The 17,336-nt window shown below is 45.7% G+C and overlaps 1 protein-coding gene across 2 annotated transcripts in view; it reads right to left on the bottom strand.

Moving 5' to 3' along the window:
• PCDH10 (protocadherin 10) overlaps positions 1–11,878 on the bottom strand; it is a 42,699-nt gene extending 30,821 nt beyond the window's left edge. For both annotated transcript variants that reach the window (XM_036031819.1, XM_028520944.2), the window contains exons 1-3: positions 8,392–11,878; positions 6,719–6,777; positions 6,028–6,134 (exon numbers count right to left, since the gene is read on the bottom strand). In XM_036031819.1, coding sequence (XP_035887712.1) covers positions 6,028–6,134; positions 6,719–6,777; positions 8,392–11,016 — 2,791 coding nt within the window. In that variant the 5' untranslated portion in view covers positions 11,017–11,878. The remainder of the gene's footprint in view (positions 1–6,027; positions 6,135–6,718; positions 6,778–8,391) is intronic.
• Between the last annotated feature and the right edge of the window lie 5,458 nt (positions 11,879–17,336).

The raw sequence follows: 17,336 nt of genomic DNA, 5'->3' as shown, positions 1-17,336 counted from the left end.
AGCAACGTGAGCTGCAGCCGGGATGAGGTCCAGACTAAGAACTGCATGTAAAACATGTCAGTGCTTCCCTAGACATCAGAGGTCAGTGCTTTCTCCTATTGCTGCAAGGAGCTATGTAGAGAGAAAAAGAGCACAGAGAAAAGAGTGTCCCTGGTACACACTAACATACCAGGTGGGTAGAAGCTGGAGAACCATAGAGATTTATATTGTGATGCTCCTGATTTATAATGTGGGGGGAAGGCCTTTTCTTACTAGACGGAATGACTGTGAAGAGTAAAATTAGTATTGGCACTTTATTTAAAAAATACAATCAAGTTGTATGAAATTTGAACTTGATGGAATTGTTCAAGTATTAAGATAGAATTGTATCATTGGATCCTGATGAAAAAGACAGGTACCTAATGCGAAATTTAGAATAAAATGTTTTTCTCGCATGACTGAGAGATATAATTTTAACTATGCCACAAGGTCATTAACAATCTGTCATCTCACTTGGAGGACCTGTAGGCAAGGGTTCCCATAATTGTGAGCGTGATAATCTCATGCAGAAAAACTTTAATAAACTAGTCCCTCAACATCCTTGTGCAGTTGGTGTTTAATTATGGTGGGGGGTACTTGTAGTATGATTTTTTTTTTTTTTTAGTAGTTTACAGTCCGTTGTGCCCATTTCCTCCTCTTGAAGCAATATGGCGTTCTGCCTCTTTTCATTATCAGAGACGAGTTAAAATTCTCTTAGATAATGTAATGAAGTTCTCATGGGTTGAGAACCTGCACAGAAAATATAGTATGTGCCTAAGAAGAGTGGAGGCATAAGATAAAGTTTTCTGTTGGAAGAATGTTCTTTGACAGGAGAAGCAAAACAATTGCAAACAATGTCCTTAGTTAATACACAGCTTCCTACAACTAGGAGGAAAGATAAGGTGGTGCAAATTATGCATGAATATGTTTTACCAGTTTTACTGATAAGGGAAGTGTACACATTTTTAGTGAGGAAAATATCACAGGGACAGTTTTAAACAACAAAAATAGTACACTAGTACATTTAAAATAAGTAATGAAAACGTTGACTGAAAATGGTTGTTTCATTTGATTTTTTAGCTGTATAGTTTGAGAAGCAAATAAATTTTTCCTGTTACCCATCTGCACTCTAAGGAGCCATTGAAAGTTTAACATTACTTTATCTTTTTTCATTTGTTACTAGCTCTATTAAATATATTATTTTAATGACCAAATAAGCAAATGTGTGTTTAAGTTTTGCTGTGATAAATGATAATTATACAATACCCAGGAATGCTAGGTATGTAGCATGTGACATATTAAAATAACATTAAAATTCATATTGCTCTTGGAATAGTATAATGGCTCAAATTGAAGTCCCAAGATAAAATAAATTTAACTTGATTCTTTTGTCCTCATTCAAATACCCTTATTATAGTACCTATAGGATCTGATAGCAGAAAAACACAAAACAAACCTCAGTTTGAAAGTACGGTAATTTCTAAGAAATATCTTAATATATATATACATATATATTTAACTTCCAATTCTTCTGCTTATTTATTTTCTCCACTTCTCAGAAATAATCTGTTTTACCAGGCATGACAGCTGATGTCATAGACTGCCTGTTATGCAAACATACATTTACACAAATTTTAAAATACATCTTTTGTAACTCACAAGTAACGTGTCCCTTACAGTCAAAGACAGTGATATTACCTCTGAGAATGAATTATAATTTCAAAAATATTTTTGTATTCAATTTGTACTATTTCCTGATGAATGTAATAATACAGAACTATGTTACCTTTCTTTTTCATGTACCAAACTTTCATTAAAAATCTTTAATACTTTTCAAAACATGGTAAGTTAATTTTAAAGAAAATCAACACTTAATTTTCAATTAAGTTTCCAGTCTTTCTTTCACCACATGACACTGGAAAACTGAGAAATATTAAATAAAACCGTAAAAACTGCTATAATTTTTAGGAAACTGTAGTTTGGAGGCAGATATTTATCAACATAATTCAATCATGAAAATTTGAACATGTCTATTGTGATTTTTCCCTAATGTTTATATTTTTCTTCCTTTTCTATCAATATTGTGTCTTATATATTGTTCTAATCATAAATCTCTCCACATCATGTTGTGTCTCAGATTTATACCAAATCCCTTAATAAGCTTTTGCAAACAACGGTGCACATTCATTTTATTTATAAAGCCAAAAACTTTGCCAGTGTCGAAATTCTGGCTGGAGTTTGAAAAGAGAATTTATATTTATGGTAAGTCAAGGATTCTTGATATTGTTGTAGTTGTGTGATGCATTAATATATCTTGTGATATCATTTATCTACTAGTTTGAATATATTAACAATTTAAATCATTTTATATTTACATGTATAGACACATTTTTGAATATATATCATATATCAATCTCATACTAATTAGTTAAGAAACAAATACATTTAGAAATTAAGTTTCCTTATAACTGAAAAAAGTAACATGAGCAATTTGACATTTTGAGGTAAACTATAACAAGTAACATTAACAAAATCACTTATGGGGGTTCTCTTCAATATATGTTTAAGAAACACAATTATTAAAAATAAATTCATAATTTATCCTAGTATCATTCCCATTGTAAGTACTTTAAATGAGAAAAAATAACTTCTTACCACTTAATAGATCTCCTTAGATGTACCTCCAATAATATTAAAATATTTAAGAAAATACAAAGGAAAATGTTGCATCAGTTTTATAAATGAGAAAAAAAGCTTATCTTTTAATCTAATGGTATAAAAACAAATTTGAAAATATATTTCTTTGGAAATCCACTTCGACTGTCTTTGGCTATTTAAGCTGTGATTAATCATTTTTCCTCTGGCGATGATTTATGCATGCATTTACCACATCTCCCTGGAGTTCAGCCACATCTAACCAATACATCAATAGTGCCCTGAAAAAAACGGAAAGCACCTTGACAAGGCTGGAGAGAAAAAGTGCCCCAGAGCACTGGTCAAGCTGAAGAATCTCACACATGGAGCCAGGTGCAGTGGGAAACTGAAAAAGCTTATGTGGTTCTCTGTGCAGCTGCCTCTGTGTTTAAAGCCCTTCTATGAACAAAATTGGTGGCTGCAAAGGGCTGAGAATGAGGACAAGTGGAGGAGGGGAGGGGAAAGAACAAAAAAGAAAACTATTCATAGAAGAATAAATGGAAGGCATGTCTTAATAAGCTCATACATGGTAATGTGAACATAGTGGGAATTAAACAGGTGAAGCAGTCACTGAGCTAGATGGTAGAGGAAATGCAGTAATGGAATGAGGTTCAAACTAAAGGAGAGAATTCAGCATCTATATCTTGCCAGAGTTATTTTTCCTTGATAATCTAACCTTCCTCCCTTAAAACCCAGCTAAGTGAGATTTGCCTAATAGTATGGAATGTTTTCATATCCTAAACCTGAAAATAGATGTGCTATGGAAATTTCCTAAATATTGCAACACTGGAAGAGTATTAATACCTGGCTTTTCAAGGAAATAAAACAGATGTACTTATTTACCTGAAACGGGCTTAACTTTCAGAAAATATTCTTGCTATTTGGTGTGGGATTTATAGTACACAACATCAGTAAAAAAAAAAAAAAAGCATGAAGTAAAAGCATTTTCATTCTCTGCACAGGAGGTTTTTGTACTTGCAAGAAGACAGTCAAAATCACTCTTAAAATAAGATTAGACATATTAAAACCGCCTGCAATTCAGCACACGGAGGTGCGATGACTTCTCGATAAAAGCGTGTGATTCCAATTCTGTGCCCGGTACCTAGTGGCCGCCCTGCAACCGCTAATGGAATGCAGAGATGGTAAACGCTGCGATACTTTCACAGGCTTCCAAACTTAAAGATGGGGCGGGGGGGGGGGGGGGGGGGGGAGAAAAACTGCCTTTTGGATAAAGAAAAAGGAAAACCGCCTTACTTTTTAAAAATGTTCTCAGAACCCAACTGGGCAGTCTACCTGCCCTTTGGACGCTGTGACATCTCAAACAACCCCAAAGAGGTGTTCCCAAAGGGCAACCTGGGTGCCTGTGAATCACGAGAGCACCTGAGCAGCACTATCTGCCCACCCATCTTCCAAATTTAGTTCTTTTTTTTTCAGATGTTTACTCATCTCTCTTTCTTCAGTTAGATGAGGATAGTTCATGATGTCGGAGGGAAAAAACTAATTGAAATGTTCAGTGACACTGGAGTGCCACGGGGACGGGGAGGGCGTGGGGTGGGGGTGGGGAAGGAGTAAACTGCATCCCAAGAAGCACGCAGCGGATACCCTGTTTTTAAAAAAATATATTACAGATTTTGTTTTGAAAGTTTTGGAAGACTGCTAAGCTGGAAAGTCTGAGAAAAGAAGAGGAATGCACCATCCTAAACGTACCGCTTCTTAAAGATAACAATAAATCATATGCCCCATATAGGCCAAAAATAAAAGGGACTTTGTACTCGAATATAAACTTCTGGCAAGAGCTGGTTTGTTGTCAGGTTCCCAGACACTAAATAGATGCCCTGTTCACTTAGCGTGAAGGCCCGCAAGGGGCAGGGACCTCCGGGGTTTCTTGGCAGTTCTCAAGTCTCATTAGGTCTGCATATTAATGACTTGCAGCAATATAAAGAGACCCTTGAACAGCCTTTGCCCCCCTCCTCCTGCCTGTGTTTCCCAAGCCTCCGGCAGCCTCAGACACAGCGCACATTAGCCCAGTCTCAGGCTTGCAGCCGCCCCTGCTGCCCGGAGACCATGGGGTGTGGCCTGCCCTTCCACACACGACCTCGGTGCCATCCGGACGTCCACCAAGTGTGTCAGATGGGTGTTCTCGAGGACCAACGTCACCTTGAAAATCAGGACCCTATCACTCTATGCTTGTGTCATTAAGCAAAATAAAGCTCAAATCATAAGCGAAAGGAGTTGAACCCTGGGAGGATCCAAAGATGGGCATTCTTAGAAGCTGCAAAAGTTGACTTTGCTTTCCATTTTCTTATGGGTCAGATAAACACAAAACTTATTCGGGAAAAATAAAAAAGTAAAAAAAAAAAATCAACAAACACCCTTTTAGCTGGAGTGCAAACGAAACAACAAGAAAGCCCAAACTTTACGAAATTATTTTCATTATTTTAAGGTATGTATTTTATTCCCCTGAAGTGTTTCCTTTATGGATTAGTAAGTGGAGTTATCAGGGTCCTACAAAATGTGAACATTAAATTTATACAGAAAAAATAAAGCAAAATATATAAAAGTAAAATAAATTTTAAAAATACGTATCCTATGGCAGGCCTGTCAATGACAACCATGAAGTCCACACATAACTACACAGAACTGCATAGCTACACACATAACTGCACAGAATCTCCCTTTCTGACAGGTCATGGGCTCTGCTGAAAAGATGAGGAAACTTAGCCTGCTTCAGCAAACACACAAGTCATTTGACACGCTGTCAAACGTTTCCTGGTGTCCTGAGGCCCAAGGACCCGGGGCTGACAATCCTGCTTCCAACCCACTTGGGACTTTTCATCAGCATGTGTTCTCTCCTTCACTCCTCGGGGGCACGCAAGACATCTGGATACTAGTCCCCAGCCATCCACTTGTCCTCCTGTGACCTTGTGCAGGTCAATCAATTTTATCAATCTTCAGTGACCTCACCCACAAACAAGTCTAGTGATACCTTAATTGGCTGAAGACTGGGGACTGGCCCAGGTGAGAGATCTATGGCGTTTAGCATGCACTATACTTCCATTACAGCACATTACACCAGGACGAAATAGTTCGTATTCTCACGTATTCCACAATGAATTTCTCATTGTCCAAAAGGAACCTTGTATTTTTATGACCCTCTTCGAGTATACATTTATCAACATAGGCTGACACCATGCATTTCTGTACACATGCCAACATTAAATTCGCAAAGGAATTACCTAGGGCATCATCCTTTCTAGATTTTTTTTTTTTGAATTATAAAAGTCAGCATTCAGGTCGGCCTTGGATCACACTTACCAGCTGACTGGCCACGGTTGGTGGCATCGTGATCACTATCTCCCTGCTCACTGTCTCCATGACCACTGTCCTTAGAGCTTACTATGTCGGCTTCCTGGAATGCAGAACTAGAAGCACAAAAACGTGAATATTAGAATTAAAAAAAAAAAAAAAGAAAAAGGTGAAGTAACACAGAAAACATTCTTCTGCCACCACATGGTCACTGGTGGCGCTGCAGACACATAGGCGCTCGGCTGGTTTTATTTCTGTAGAAAGCCTGTTTTCACCAGCTGAAGCCTAACTCTTCAAAACCGAGCATTAGCAGTCAGTTTGAGCCCCTCCAGGCATGTAAAGTCTAGGTAGCATTGCATGATTGGAGCTAAGTTTGTGTCTATATCATTTTTAAACAGGAGGCGTGCATATACACCTGGAACAGTTAGGAAGCCCATCTGAAGCCGTGTAGGAGTGAAAACTGGCAAAATATTCACGTATGTTTAGCAACTTCTATATAAACAAAATATACCCAGATTTTAGTGTGTTATCTAGGAAACACAGCATAATTCATATTTATGGCCTGCTTTCATTGAAAGCACTTTATGTTTTGTATTTTAATATTGAATAATATATCTAATTCCTACTGATAGTAGGTAGTAGCTTGTCTATACACCAAGCTAGGGGGAAAAAATAAAAACGAAGAAGAAGAAGTCCATACCTGTTAACTCGGCGAGGTCTGTCAACTAGGTAGCTGAGCTCTGCTCTCTGGTGTTTAGTCTAGGAAAAAAATAAATAAATCAAGAGCATTTGAATGCTAAGGGTTTAACTAATAGTCTGCTATTGAGGTTAGGGACTAATTCTAGCTTCAGTAATTGTGTATATTTGTATGAATTTCCAGGCTGCTCTCAGATCTCTGCCCTCCTGCTGGGCGAGGGCAGGGAGATAGGCAAAGACACATTTAGTTTAGATTTTTCGGTGCATTTTTCTGCAAAAATGCAGAAATAAAAGTCCATTTTTGAATGTGTGGGTGTTTTTGAGGATGCAAATGACCTCATAGCTGGGGCTCATAAACTCTTGTCTCTGGCAGAGTCAACCTAGTTATTTCCTGCAGTCTGTCTTTCCATGGCCTAGAACAGTGTTCAGGTGCACCCTGGTTGACACAAGAAAAACAGCACGCTCAATAAGCAAAAAGTTTGGATGTTTTGTGGAATTATTTTGTTGTTTATTTTCAAAATGTGCTTAAGATACAAATGAGCTGTACAAATATTCATGAAAGTCAATGAATAATATCTAAGACTCAAATAAATAAAATAACCTGCTAAAGGAGGAGTGAATAACCCTCCCTCCAGCCAAAATCTTTCCCCCTCCAAAGCCCCTCTGCATGCTCCTCCCCCCTCCACTGCCCACACACCATTTCTGGTCCAAACTTTTTTTTTCTTTTCTTTCTTTCTTTTTTTTTTTTTTTTTTTTTTTTTTACAAAAACCAACTCTCTTCTCCCTCTCCCTCCCTCCTTCCAACTTTGCCACTTCTCCATCTTTCAAGAAATCAGAATTGACAAGCCAAGTTCTTTGATGAAGAAAGCCAACAACAGTGATATATCAAAAACAGTGGCAAGGATGTGACTGTTAGCTAAAAAGATATATTTAAGACAATAGTTGTGTGAGCCTTCCATTTAGTTTACGCTTCCAGGGGTGTGTGCCAAAGCAACTTCATTCAAATGCACACTGTGTGGGCCTTCGGTTTCAAGAGCATCTGTAAATGCTGTCCGGAGCACAACCAAAGGCTTCTCTTCAACCCGAGTTCAGAGGACAAGAATCTGATAACTCATTCACTACAACATGCATTCGAGTTTAGACAACTGTGCAAAGTTCAACAATCTATAGCTTACTTTTACACGCGACTGAAAGCATTGAGAAACAGGGCAAAAACAATTTTAACTTTATTAATGCCTGTGACAAACGCAAAGAGAAAAAAGATCTTTGCCAGTGCCAGCGAGTTCCCCCACCCCATTCCCCTCTGCCCCCTCCCATTTGCCCCTCACTCCCAGGTTTCTGGAATGGGAAACGGCTGCGAGTGAGAGGGGGCTAGAATTTTAAAGCAAAGATGCCAGAGGGAAGAAAGAAAGGGTCCAAGGCGGCAAGCACCAAGGAGAGGAAATGAAAATCAACGTGGAGGGGTGGAGCGCAGAGAATTAGGGACAACACGTAGTTTAGGTTACACACAAAGGGGTGGAAGAGGGGGGACCCCCCCCTTCACACCCCTACAAAGATACAAATAAGCTAGTATTCTAAAAATCAATACACAGCGCACCAGAGAGAACCAGGGCCGGGCTAGAGGAGGCTCTCGGATGGAGGAGATGAGAGATGGTGGTCTTTTCGCTTCAGCCTTACCTCGTTGGACAAAATGCTTCCGTTGGAGATGATGTCGGGCTGCTGGTCTGTGTAGCCGGTGACGATGGCCCCGCAGGGGTTGTGCTCAGTGTCCGTGCTACGAGAAGGGCTGCAGGGCTTAAGGAACATCAGGTCGGTCTTGGCGGACTCAGGGGTCAGGCAGACCTGGTAGCAGTAATTCTGGTTGTGGTGGTGGGAGCCGAAGCCCCCGGACTCCTCCACCGGCACTTGGGCCGGGTTGCTGGGGACGTTGGAACTCTGCACCAGCATGATGTCAGACTTGCTGAGTTTCTTCTTGCGCGCCCGGGCTTGCCGGCCGCAGCAGGTCGCGCCCCCGCCGCCGCAGCAGCAGCACAGGCAGCAGTCGCTGGCCAGACACGTGTAGATGTTGAGCTTCTTCTCTTTCTGGCAACGCACGGCCAGCACGATCATGGCCAGCAGGAAGATGAAGGACACGGAACCCAGAGCGATGATGAGGATGAGGGTCAGGTCCAGCGAGGTCTCCCCGCTGCCAGAGCGGCTGGGGCGCTGGTGCTCCCCTGTCCCCCCGCCACTGCCCCCGCCCCCGCCTTGGGGCTCGGCTGCGCCATCCACCAGCTGCACCATCAAGGTGGCGGTGGAGGACAGAGGCGGTTGCCCGTGGTCCCGCACCTCGATCACCAGCTCGTAAGGCCGCTGGGGGTCGCGCTTGGCCGGCACCCGGCGCGCCGTGCGGAGCTCCCCGGTGCGCCAGTCCATGCGGAAGAGGTTCATCTCGTTGCCCCGCACGATGCTGTAGGTGAGCCGGGCATTCTCGCCGTCGTCTGCGTCCACTGCGGCCACACGAGTCAGCAGGTACCCGGGCTCCGCCGAGCGGGGCAGCACCTCGCGCGCCGGCGTCCCATTGCGCCCCGGCAGGGGCGCCACGATGGCGGGGGCGTTGTCGTTCTGATCCACGATGAGGATGTTGACGGTGGCGTTGCCAGCCAGCGCCTGGGGACTGCCGGCATCCCGGGCTTCCACCTGGAAGCTGAAGTCCTTGAGCTGCTCGTAGTCGAAGGAGCGCAGGGCGTACAAGTAGCCGTTCTCGGAGTTGATGGACACGTAAGTGAAGACGCTCATGCCTTGGATCTGGCACTCGAGGATGGAGTAGGCTAGCTGGGCGTTGGCGCCCTCGTCGCGGTCCGTGGCGCTCACCGCGTAGATGTAGGCGCCCGGCACGTTGTTCTCAGTCACATACACGTCGTAGACCGGCTGGTTGAACCGCGGCGCGTTGTCGTTCACGTCGGACACTTGCACCTGGATGGACTTACTGGTGGAGAGCGCCGGCTCGCCCCGGTCCCGTGCCACCACCGTCAGGGTGTAGGAGTCCCCCGCCTCTCGGTCCAGGGGCGCCTCGGTCACGATGGTGTAGTAGTTCTTGAAGGAAGACTTGAGGCGGAACGGCACGTCCCCCAGCAGCTCGCACTGCACCTGCCCGTTCTCCTCCGAGTCGCGGTCGGTCACGCTGAACAGGGCCACCACCGTGCCGGGCGCCGCGCCCTCGCTCACCGCCTCCTTCACGGTGCTGAAGCTGATCTCCGGCGCGTTGTCGTTGGCATCCAGCACTCGCACCAGCACCTTGCAGTGTGCGGGCACGGCGTTGGGGCCCAGGTCCTTGGCTTGTACGTACACTTGGTACACCGGGCTCTCTTCGTAGTCCAGCTCGCCGCTCACCTCCAGCCGGCCTGTGCGCGGGGAGAGTCCGAAGAGCTCCCGCGCCCGGGGCGAAATGTGGCTGCTGAAGGAGTACACGACCTCGCCGTTCTGGCCCTCGTCTGGGTCCGTGGCATTGAGCTGGATCACCAGCGTGCCGGGCGGCGAGTTCTCCGGTAGGGACACAGTGTAGACGGGTTGGTCGAAGGCGGGCACGTTGTCATTGGAGTCTAGCACTCGGATGGTGAGTAGGGCCGTGCCGGTGCGCTGCTGCTGGGGGGGCAGGCCCCCTCCCCCGCCGCCTCCCCCTCCTTCACCTCCTCCTCCCCCTCCTCCCCCGTCCACCGCGGTCAGCACGTAGCGGTGCACCGCTTGCTGCTCTCGGTCCAGCGGCTTCTCCAGCACCAGCTCGGCGAATCGGTTGCCATCCCCCTGCGTCTGCACGTCCAGGGAGAAGTAGCTGTTGGGGGTGATCTCGTAGTCGCGCAAGGAGTTGGTGCCCACGTCTGGGTCGAATGCGCTCTCCAGAGGGAAGCGGGTGCCTGGCGTGGCGCTCTCGGAGATCTCCACGGTCAGGTCCGGCTCCGGGAAGGAGGGGGGGTTGTCGTTGATGTCCAGCACTTCGATCTCCACCCGGAACAGCTCCAGGGGGTTCTCCAGGAACACCTCCAGGTGCAGGACGCAGGACGGGCTCTGCTTGCAGATTTGCTCGCGGTCTATCTTCTCGTTCACGTACAACACCCCGGTCTCCAGGTTGAGGTCCAGGTATGGGGTCCGGGAATTGGGCACCGTCTGAAACCTGCGAGCTGAAAGTTTTGTAATGTCCAAGCCCAGATCTTCAGCGATATTCCCCACGAAAGTGCCATGTTCCTGCTCCTCCTGCACCGTGTAGTGAAGCTGGGAAAAGACTCCTTCCACCATCCAGAGCAAGGCAAATAATAGCACAATCATCTCCAAAGGGAAAGGAAGCAGCTTCCCGCAGCCAGTCAGCCACCCAATCACCTCCCCCACCACTACGAGAAAAAAAAAAATAAATACAAATACAAGTGCGCTATGTCGGGGGCTCCTGTGGCTTTTCTGTTCTTAAAAAAAATCTTATTCCTTTTGCTTCATTTTAGGACTTCCCCCAAATCAGCCTCATTTTTCAATCTTTAGCGCAGAAAGGGTGACGGGCGTCCCCTTCCCTCATCCGTAATCTTCCCACCGACCAATTAATAAAATAATAATACAATAGTCAGCGTCCGACAGCGTCCTTTATTCCGACAGTCTTGGCGCAGCGCGGCGCTGGCAAATCCCAAGGAGGAAATTCCGATATTTCAAGACTGTCCTCGGTTTGTCTTCTCGCTGATGGGAGGAGGAGGAGGAGGAGGAGGGAAAGAAGGAGGAGGAAGATGAAGAGGAAGAGGAGAAGGAAGAAGAGATGCTGCCGGCACCGCTGAACATGCCTCTTAATGTCAACGGCGGGCAAATGCAAAAGGGCTTAAAAGCGGCGAGGAAACGTTGTGCCGGAAAAGCACAGACTGGCTCTGCAGCATAAAACTTTCATTCTCTTCATTTCTCCGGATGGATGTTCTTCTTGGCATTTTTCCCCCCCGCCCCTGTTTCGCTCTATTTGAATGTTTTGGCTTTCAGGTCTTGTCTCTCTCCGTCCTCATCTCCACCGTCCTTTGCCTCTCAGTCCCTGTGACGAGATGCTTCTTTTCTGCCGTTTCCTTCCCCAGCCTTTCCCCCTAACCTGTCTCTCTTCCTTCTAGTCCTTCCCTCCTCCTGCTTCAGCCTCAGAGCCTGGGATCTACGCTGGCAGTTTCTGAGCTCCGAGCGCAACGCTTCTCTGTTTTTGCGCAGCGCCCTCATTCTGCCAACCAATCTGTGAGGAGCACCGCCCACCGAGCCACTGTTAACTGGCTGAACTGGCCGTCAAGTAGACGCGTCACCTGGCTCCGGGCGGGGCGGGATAGAACCCGCGGCCCGGCGGTCGCGGTGAGTGTGAGTGCGAGAGAGACAGAGAGAACCGCCCCGCAGGTCCCGAGGCGCTTGCTGGGGACGCTGCCGCGGAAAGTTCCCAGTCCCCAGCCGCAGGTAACGGAGAGGGAATAGAGAGGTTCCCCCGTTTGCATCAGCAAATGCAAAACCACAATAGCAACAGCAGCTGCGGTATCCTCTCTCAGGAGCGGGGTTTCCAATGACGCTAACATTCTTTTTCCTTTAAGGTATTTTCCTTGCTACGGATCACGGAAAAAAAAAAAAAAATCACCGAGAACGGGGAAAAGTTGCAGTGTGACCACGAATTGGCAGGGGTTACCTAATGAAGGACCTCTGGAGAAGACTGGCAGGACATTTAAAAAACGGGTATAACATGGCCTGTGTCAAACTGAGCGTAAGGGTGTGCAAGGGCCGCGCGGAACAGGAGAGAAGCAGTTGAGTGTGGGTTGGAGGTGGGATTCACGCCCAGGGCTCAGGGCTGGCCTCTCCCACAGACTTGCCAACTCCGTAGACTTGCCTCTCCCCGTCCTCATTGCATACCGACGATATTGCTACCAACTAGATTAATCCTCCTAGGGACCTAGTTTGATCTGTGATCGCTTTGAGCAATGACTGAAGAGCTTGTTTCATTTGAGCTCTGCCTCCAGCCCGCCGAAAGCTGGACTCGTAGCACTGGGCACCCAGTACCGAGCACCGCCGGGAGCTGCAATACGCCTCGGCTAGCCCTGCGCCTCTCCACACCAAGTGGTGCGTGGCGGCAGCGCGCGCAGGCTATTTTCTGCTTTATTTCTGACCATTGGAGACTCCCCCCCACCCCCCCAGCCCGCCTCCGTGCTAGACCCGGGCACCGATTCTTGCCTAGAGATTATTGCACTCTCGCTGGATGAGTACGGCGAGGCGGCAGCGAACTCGGGCGTGAATGGGGGCGGGGAGTGGATCGAGGCCGTGAACACGCGGGGCCCGTGTGTGTGTGTGTGTGTGTGTGCGCGCGCGCGCGCTGCGGGTATCTGCCAACGCGCTGGCACATTTCTGATGCTTGCATCCATCCTCCCCGGCCCAGGCTCTCAGCTGAGCATGAGTCTCTACGGGCGCCTGCACCCCGATCCCCGGGTCCTGAAGGATGCGCTTGGACAGCTCTGAGTGTCCACTCGCCGGGCTCGGGGGCAAAGCGGCGCGTCCACGCACCCAGCTCCTGTGAAGTTCAGATACAGCGCGAACTCGTTCATGCTAGAGAGAAGATTGCATGTCAATTCCACAAGAAAAGATTTTTTAAAACGGTTTTCTATTAATTAATGGGCGGTAGGGGGGTTGTTGATTCACTAAATCAGCTCCCGTTCACTCAATCGGTCTCCTTCTTGAGCCACAAAAGACGAAGGTCCCCTGTGGCTTCCCGGTATTAAATGACCACAGAGTGACACCGCCACAACCTGCGGGGAAAAGAAGATTTGTTTCCCCGACCCCATAATTTGCTATTCCTTCCTGACAGGGAATCGAGGAGGGCGCGAGTCCCTGGAAGCGGTCGCAGGCTGTGCCCGGCCCCTGCCCGCGCGCGGCGAGTGCGTGCCTACGCCCTGCCCCCGCCCCCGGCTCTTTCATGGAGACGGGCCCTGCCTTTGAGCGGTTGGAAGGAAAGGATGCCAGCAAAAATGGCTAATCCTTTCCCAGCTGCAGTAAATTGATGACTAGCCAAAGCCAAGTGAAAACCGCTGCAGCTAAAATGATTGTAGCGTCACGTCTTGCGACCGAGAACGGAGCGGCACTTTATAAAAGGACCTGTGGATCAATGGAAAGGAGATTATAGTTTATCTGAATATTATTAATACGGCGTCGCATCTGCACTTTTTCCCCTCCCCCCCTTCGTTTTCTTTAGACCCGCAGGATGGAAATGACAGGTTTTTGAGCTCTTCAAGCTGACGCATCAGAATACTGGAGCATTTTTTTTAAAAAATGACGGTAATTTTTCTAATGTTTTCATTTGTACGTATGGACACACTGTGTGTGCGCGCTCGTGTGCGTGCGTGTTTGCGTGTGAGAGCCATGCGGCTGAATGACAATGCAAATCCAGGAACTGGGGAACAGGTTTGTGCTCTCAAAATGCAGATGAAGTTCGAGCAGACTTGGGGCGTTCGCTGAGAGCCAGAGAGCTTCCAGAGGTGGAGATGAGGACGTGGAGAGATGGCCAGATTTGCCTGTAAATAATCACTACATCCACTGTAACGCTTGAGCGCCCCCCTCCCTTTTTTTCTTTTTCAGTAGCAGTCGTGTTTGAACGGGGACTCTCTCCGCAAACGTGGGTTACAAGCGCCTCCTAGCGGCAAAAGCAGCATAGGGCAAGCCAGAGAATTTTGCTTGGAGCCCTGGTTTGGCAGGTCTGGCCTCTTGGGGGCTCTGAAGGATTTCTTGGGTCTCAGAGGCCTGAGCCTGCTCCAGCGACGACGGTCGGGGTCCTCTAGAGGTCTCGCCTCTCTGACATGTAGTCTCTGATGTGCCACGGAACCGGCGGGGTGACGACGGGGTCTTCTGCCGGGACCACCCCCCTACCCCTAGGTAACTCCAGCCAAGGGCAATTGCAAGAGCATTTTGCTGGGTACCAAGGTCCAGATAGTGGTATTGACAGCCCTTTCTGCCTCCTAAACCGGAAACCACTAAACAGCCCCGCCCTGTCACCCACAAAACAAAACACCACTTTAAATTTGCCTTTTAAAAATGCCTGTAGCGTGTAACCGGTTTATTTTCTCCCTCACTCTGTCAATCAAGCAGATTTTTTCCCCTTCCCCTTTTCTTTCTCGCTCTCCCTTTGGTGCACCCAGAATTTAGTGAGCCCATGCGTGTATAAATAGCCTGGGTGGTGGGCTGATGACCTCTTTGAAATTCAGGATATCATAAAATACTGTGTTCCTGAGCCCTCTATCACTGAAAGGAGAAGGGAGAAGCAATTCCTAGCGAACTTAACCCTACCCCTACCTCCGTGTCCCCTCCAGGAACACCAAATATCTGGGCCGAAATTGCATCCTGAAACAGAAGGGGAAAGTGGTTGTTATTTGGAGGGAGGTTATCAAAATCAATGTTCGTAAAAGCCCGGGTTGGTGGATGAGAGGGATAATGCACAGGCGTCTCTTTCATTGGGCTCTGAGTGCAGCAGAAATAGGGAGACGCTAAGGATCCCACACGTGTGTTAAATTTATGTTCGTAGTTACACATTTTGAAGCTAGGTAACCTGGTTGCTTTCTTCCCTACCCTTTTCTAAGAGAGGTGGAAGGGGAAACACGTTTGTTAACCAGCCTTTGGATAAATGACTGTTTGCAGTGGTTTAACTTGACTTGAAAGCAATTTGTCTCTAAATCCTCTTATTATTGCAGTGTACCCAGAGCTTGGAGAGAAGACTTTTTTTTTTAAAGAAATGGAAGACAAAAATTAAAATTGTCAATTAGGCATCTTTCAAAGGCCAGACTCGTCCAGAATTGAGCTAGATGGTTCTGGGCACTGGTCCTTTCCAGCAAGGACAGGGCAGAGAGGAGACACACAGGACCTGGGCTGCATTGCCTCTCTGAAGAGTAAGATACAATGGGTTTACCTAACTTAAGAGGGAGGAAGGTACTGTGTTAGCTTTTGTTCATCTGCAATAAAGAGTGAATGTTGACTAGAGATTCTTAGGGGGGGATATATATATATATATATATATATATATATATATATATATATAGTCTATGCTACTGGAAGCATTTAGGTAACTCTTTAGCTACTGTGTCTTCTTCTAATGCTTTGGCCCCACCAGAGAACCAATCCATGTTTATGGGGACTGAGAATACTAGATATTCCATTAGGCTGTACTTGATATTCAAGGTAGGAATGCTCTCTCTTTTGTTTAACCGGGTTAACATCGGTGTAGCTTCACATTTCAGTGTCTTTTCAAATGATTAGACAGGGCCAGCATTTTGTTAAACTCTAAACAGTGAATTAAAAGCACTGATGAGCTGAAGCAGCCCTCTAATGCAAAATGACAAATTGCACTTAAGCAATACATGAACAAGAAAATGATTTATGGATTTTTGCAATGGTCTGAGCAAATGAAAGCAACATGAATTATACATCCTAATGCTCATGGTATCATTTTCTAATAGTACTGTTTCCGTTCAGATGCTATACTCAAATCCTTTCTATAAGCTATTGATCAATAAGAGGTCCAGGGATATTTTTAAATTAGGCAAATGGCATTTTGATACTGCTTCCAAATATATATATATTTTGCCTGAGTATGGGCGGGTGGTGGTGATGAACATTGTACGTACTAACATAACATTCCTGTTAGCTCCTTCACATATTGTGTCTTTTAGTGATAAACAGTCCTATGGATTTATGTTTTGTTCCACACCTTCCTTCGCAATCAAATGAACAGATCTGGCTAGTACTGTCAGTCTTCATCGCATCAGGGCCTCCTTTTCTGTAGATCAAAATGCATTACCTCATCTTACCCTTTTTCTTTTGTTGCTTTGGATATTGAAAGGTGTGATTTCTCCAGAATGTCTCTATCCTTTTCATATGTGTTTTATCCTGTCTTTTTTTAAAAATACCATTGTTCAATACCTTACTGTGTTAAAGACACACCTGAGTTAGTAAAACGGTCACTGCCTAAGTTTTATTATTTATTTATTTATTTATTTATTTATTTATTTTGGCCTTAGTAGACAAAATGTATCTTATGGCAATTAAATTACAGAAGAGAAATTCATTACATAAAATTTTATATGGCTGTTTTGGGAGTCTGAATTTTTTTTTAAAATATATATTTACCTCTGTGTTATGATGAGTGAATGCTCCTAGCATTTTTATTTAACCATTTGCAGCTTGCATGAGTAAGTATTTTGGAGTGTATATAGAATTATAAGTGGTGATGATGCCTTTGCTGTGTTAACACTCAACTACAGAAAACTCCTGATTGCCCAGAGGCCTCTGTGGTCACATTATTAGACTTAACCTTAATTATCCAGGTTTATAAAGAAAAAGAGAAAGATAAAATATTGGATCTTAGAGTCTGCTTTTGACAGCATTAATAATCTCTCTTGCTGAAAGACTGTTGAAATCAATGATGTATTTGGGCTCGCAAGTAACCACCACAAGACATCGCACATAAAAAGCCAGTTGTGTTACTGGCAGGGATTATGTGTGGGATTTACTGATGAGGTGGCAATGAACTTTTAAACATTAAAGTTGATGCAGAACAATTTCAAAAATTAATTGTAAGCCCCGATTGAGTTTATATGAGTAAGAGTAAAGGTGTCTAGAGCTTC

This window comes from Phyllostomus discolor, chromosome 8 (genome assembly GCF_004126475.2).
Source record: "Phyllostomus discolor isolate MPI-MPIP mPhyDis1 chromosome 8, mPhyDis1.pri.v3, whole genome shotgun sequence".
NCBI lineage: Eukaryota > Metazoa > Chordata > Mammalia > Chiroptera > Phyllostomidae > Phyllostomus > Phyllostomus discolor.
The sequence above is the reverse complement of the archived record's forward strand: the minus strand, read 5'-3'. Positions and strand labels throughout refer to the sequence as shown.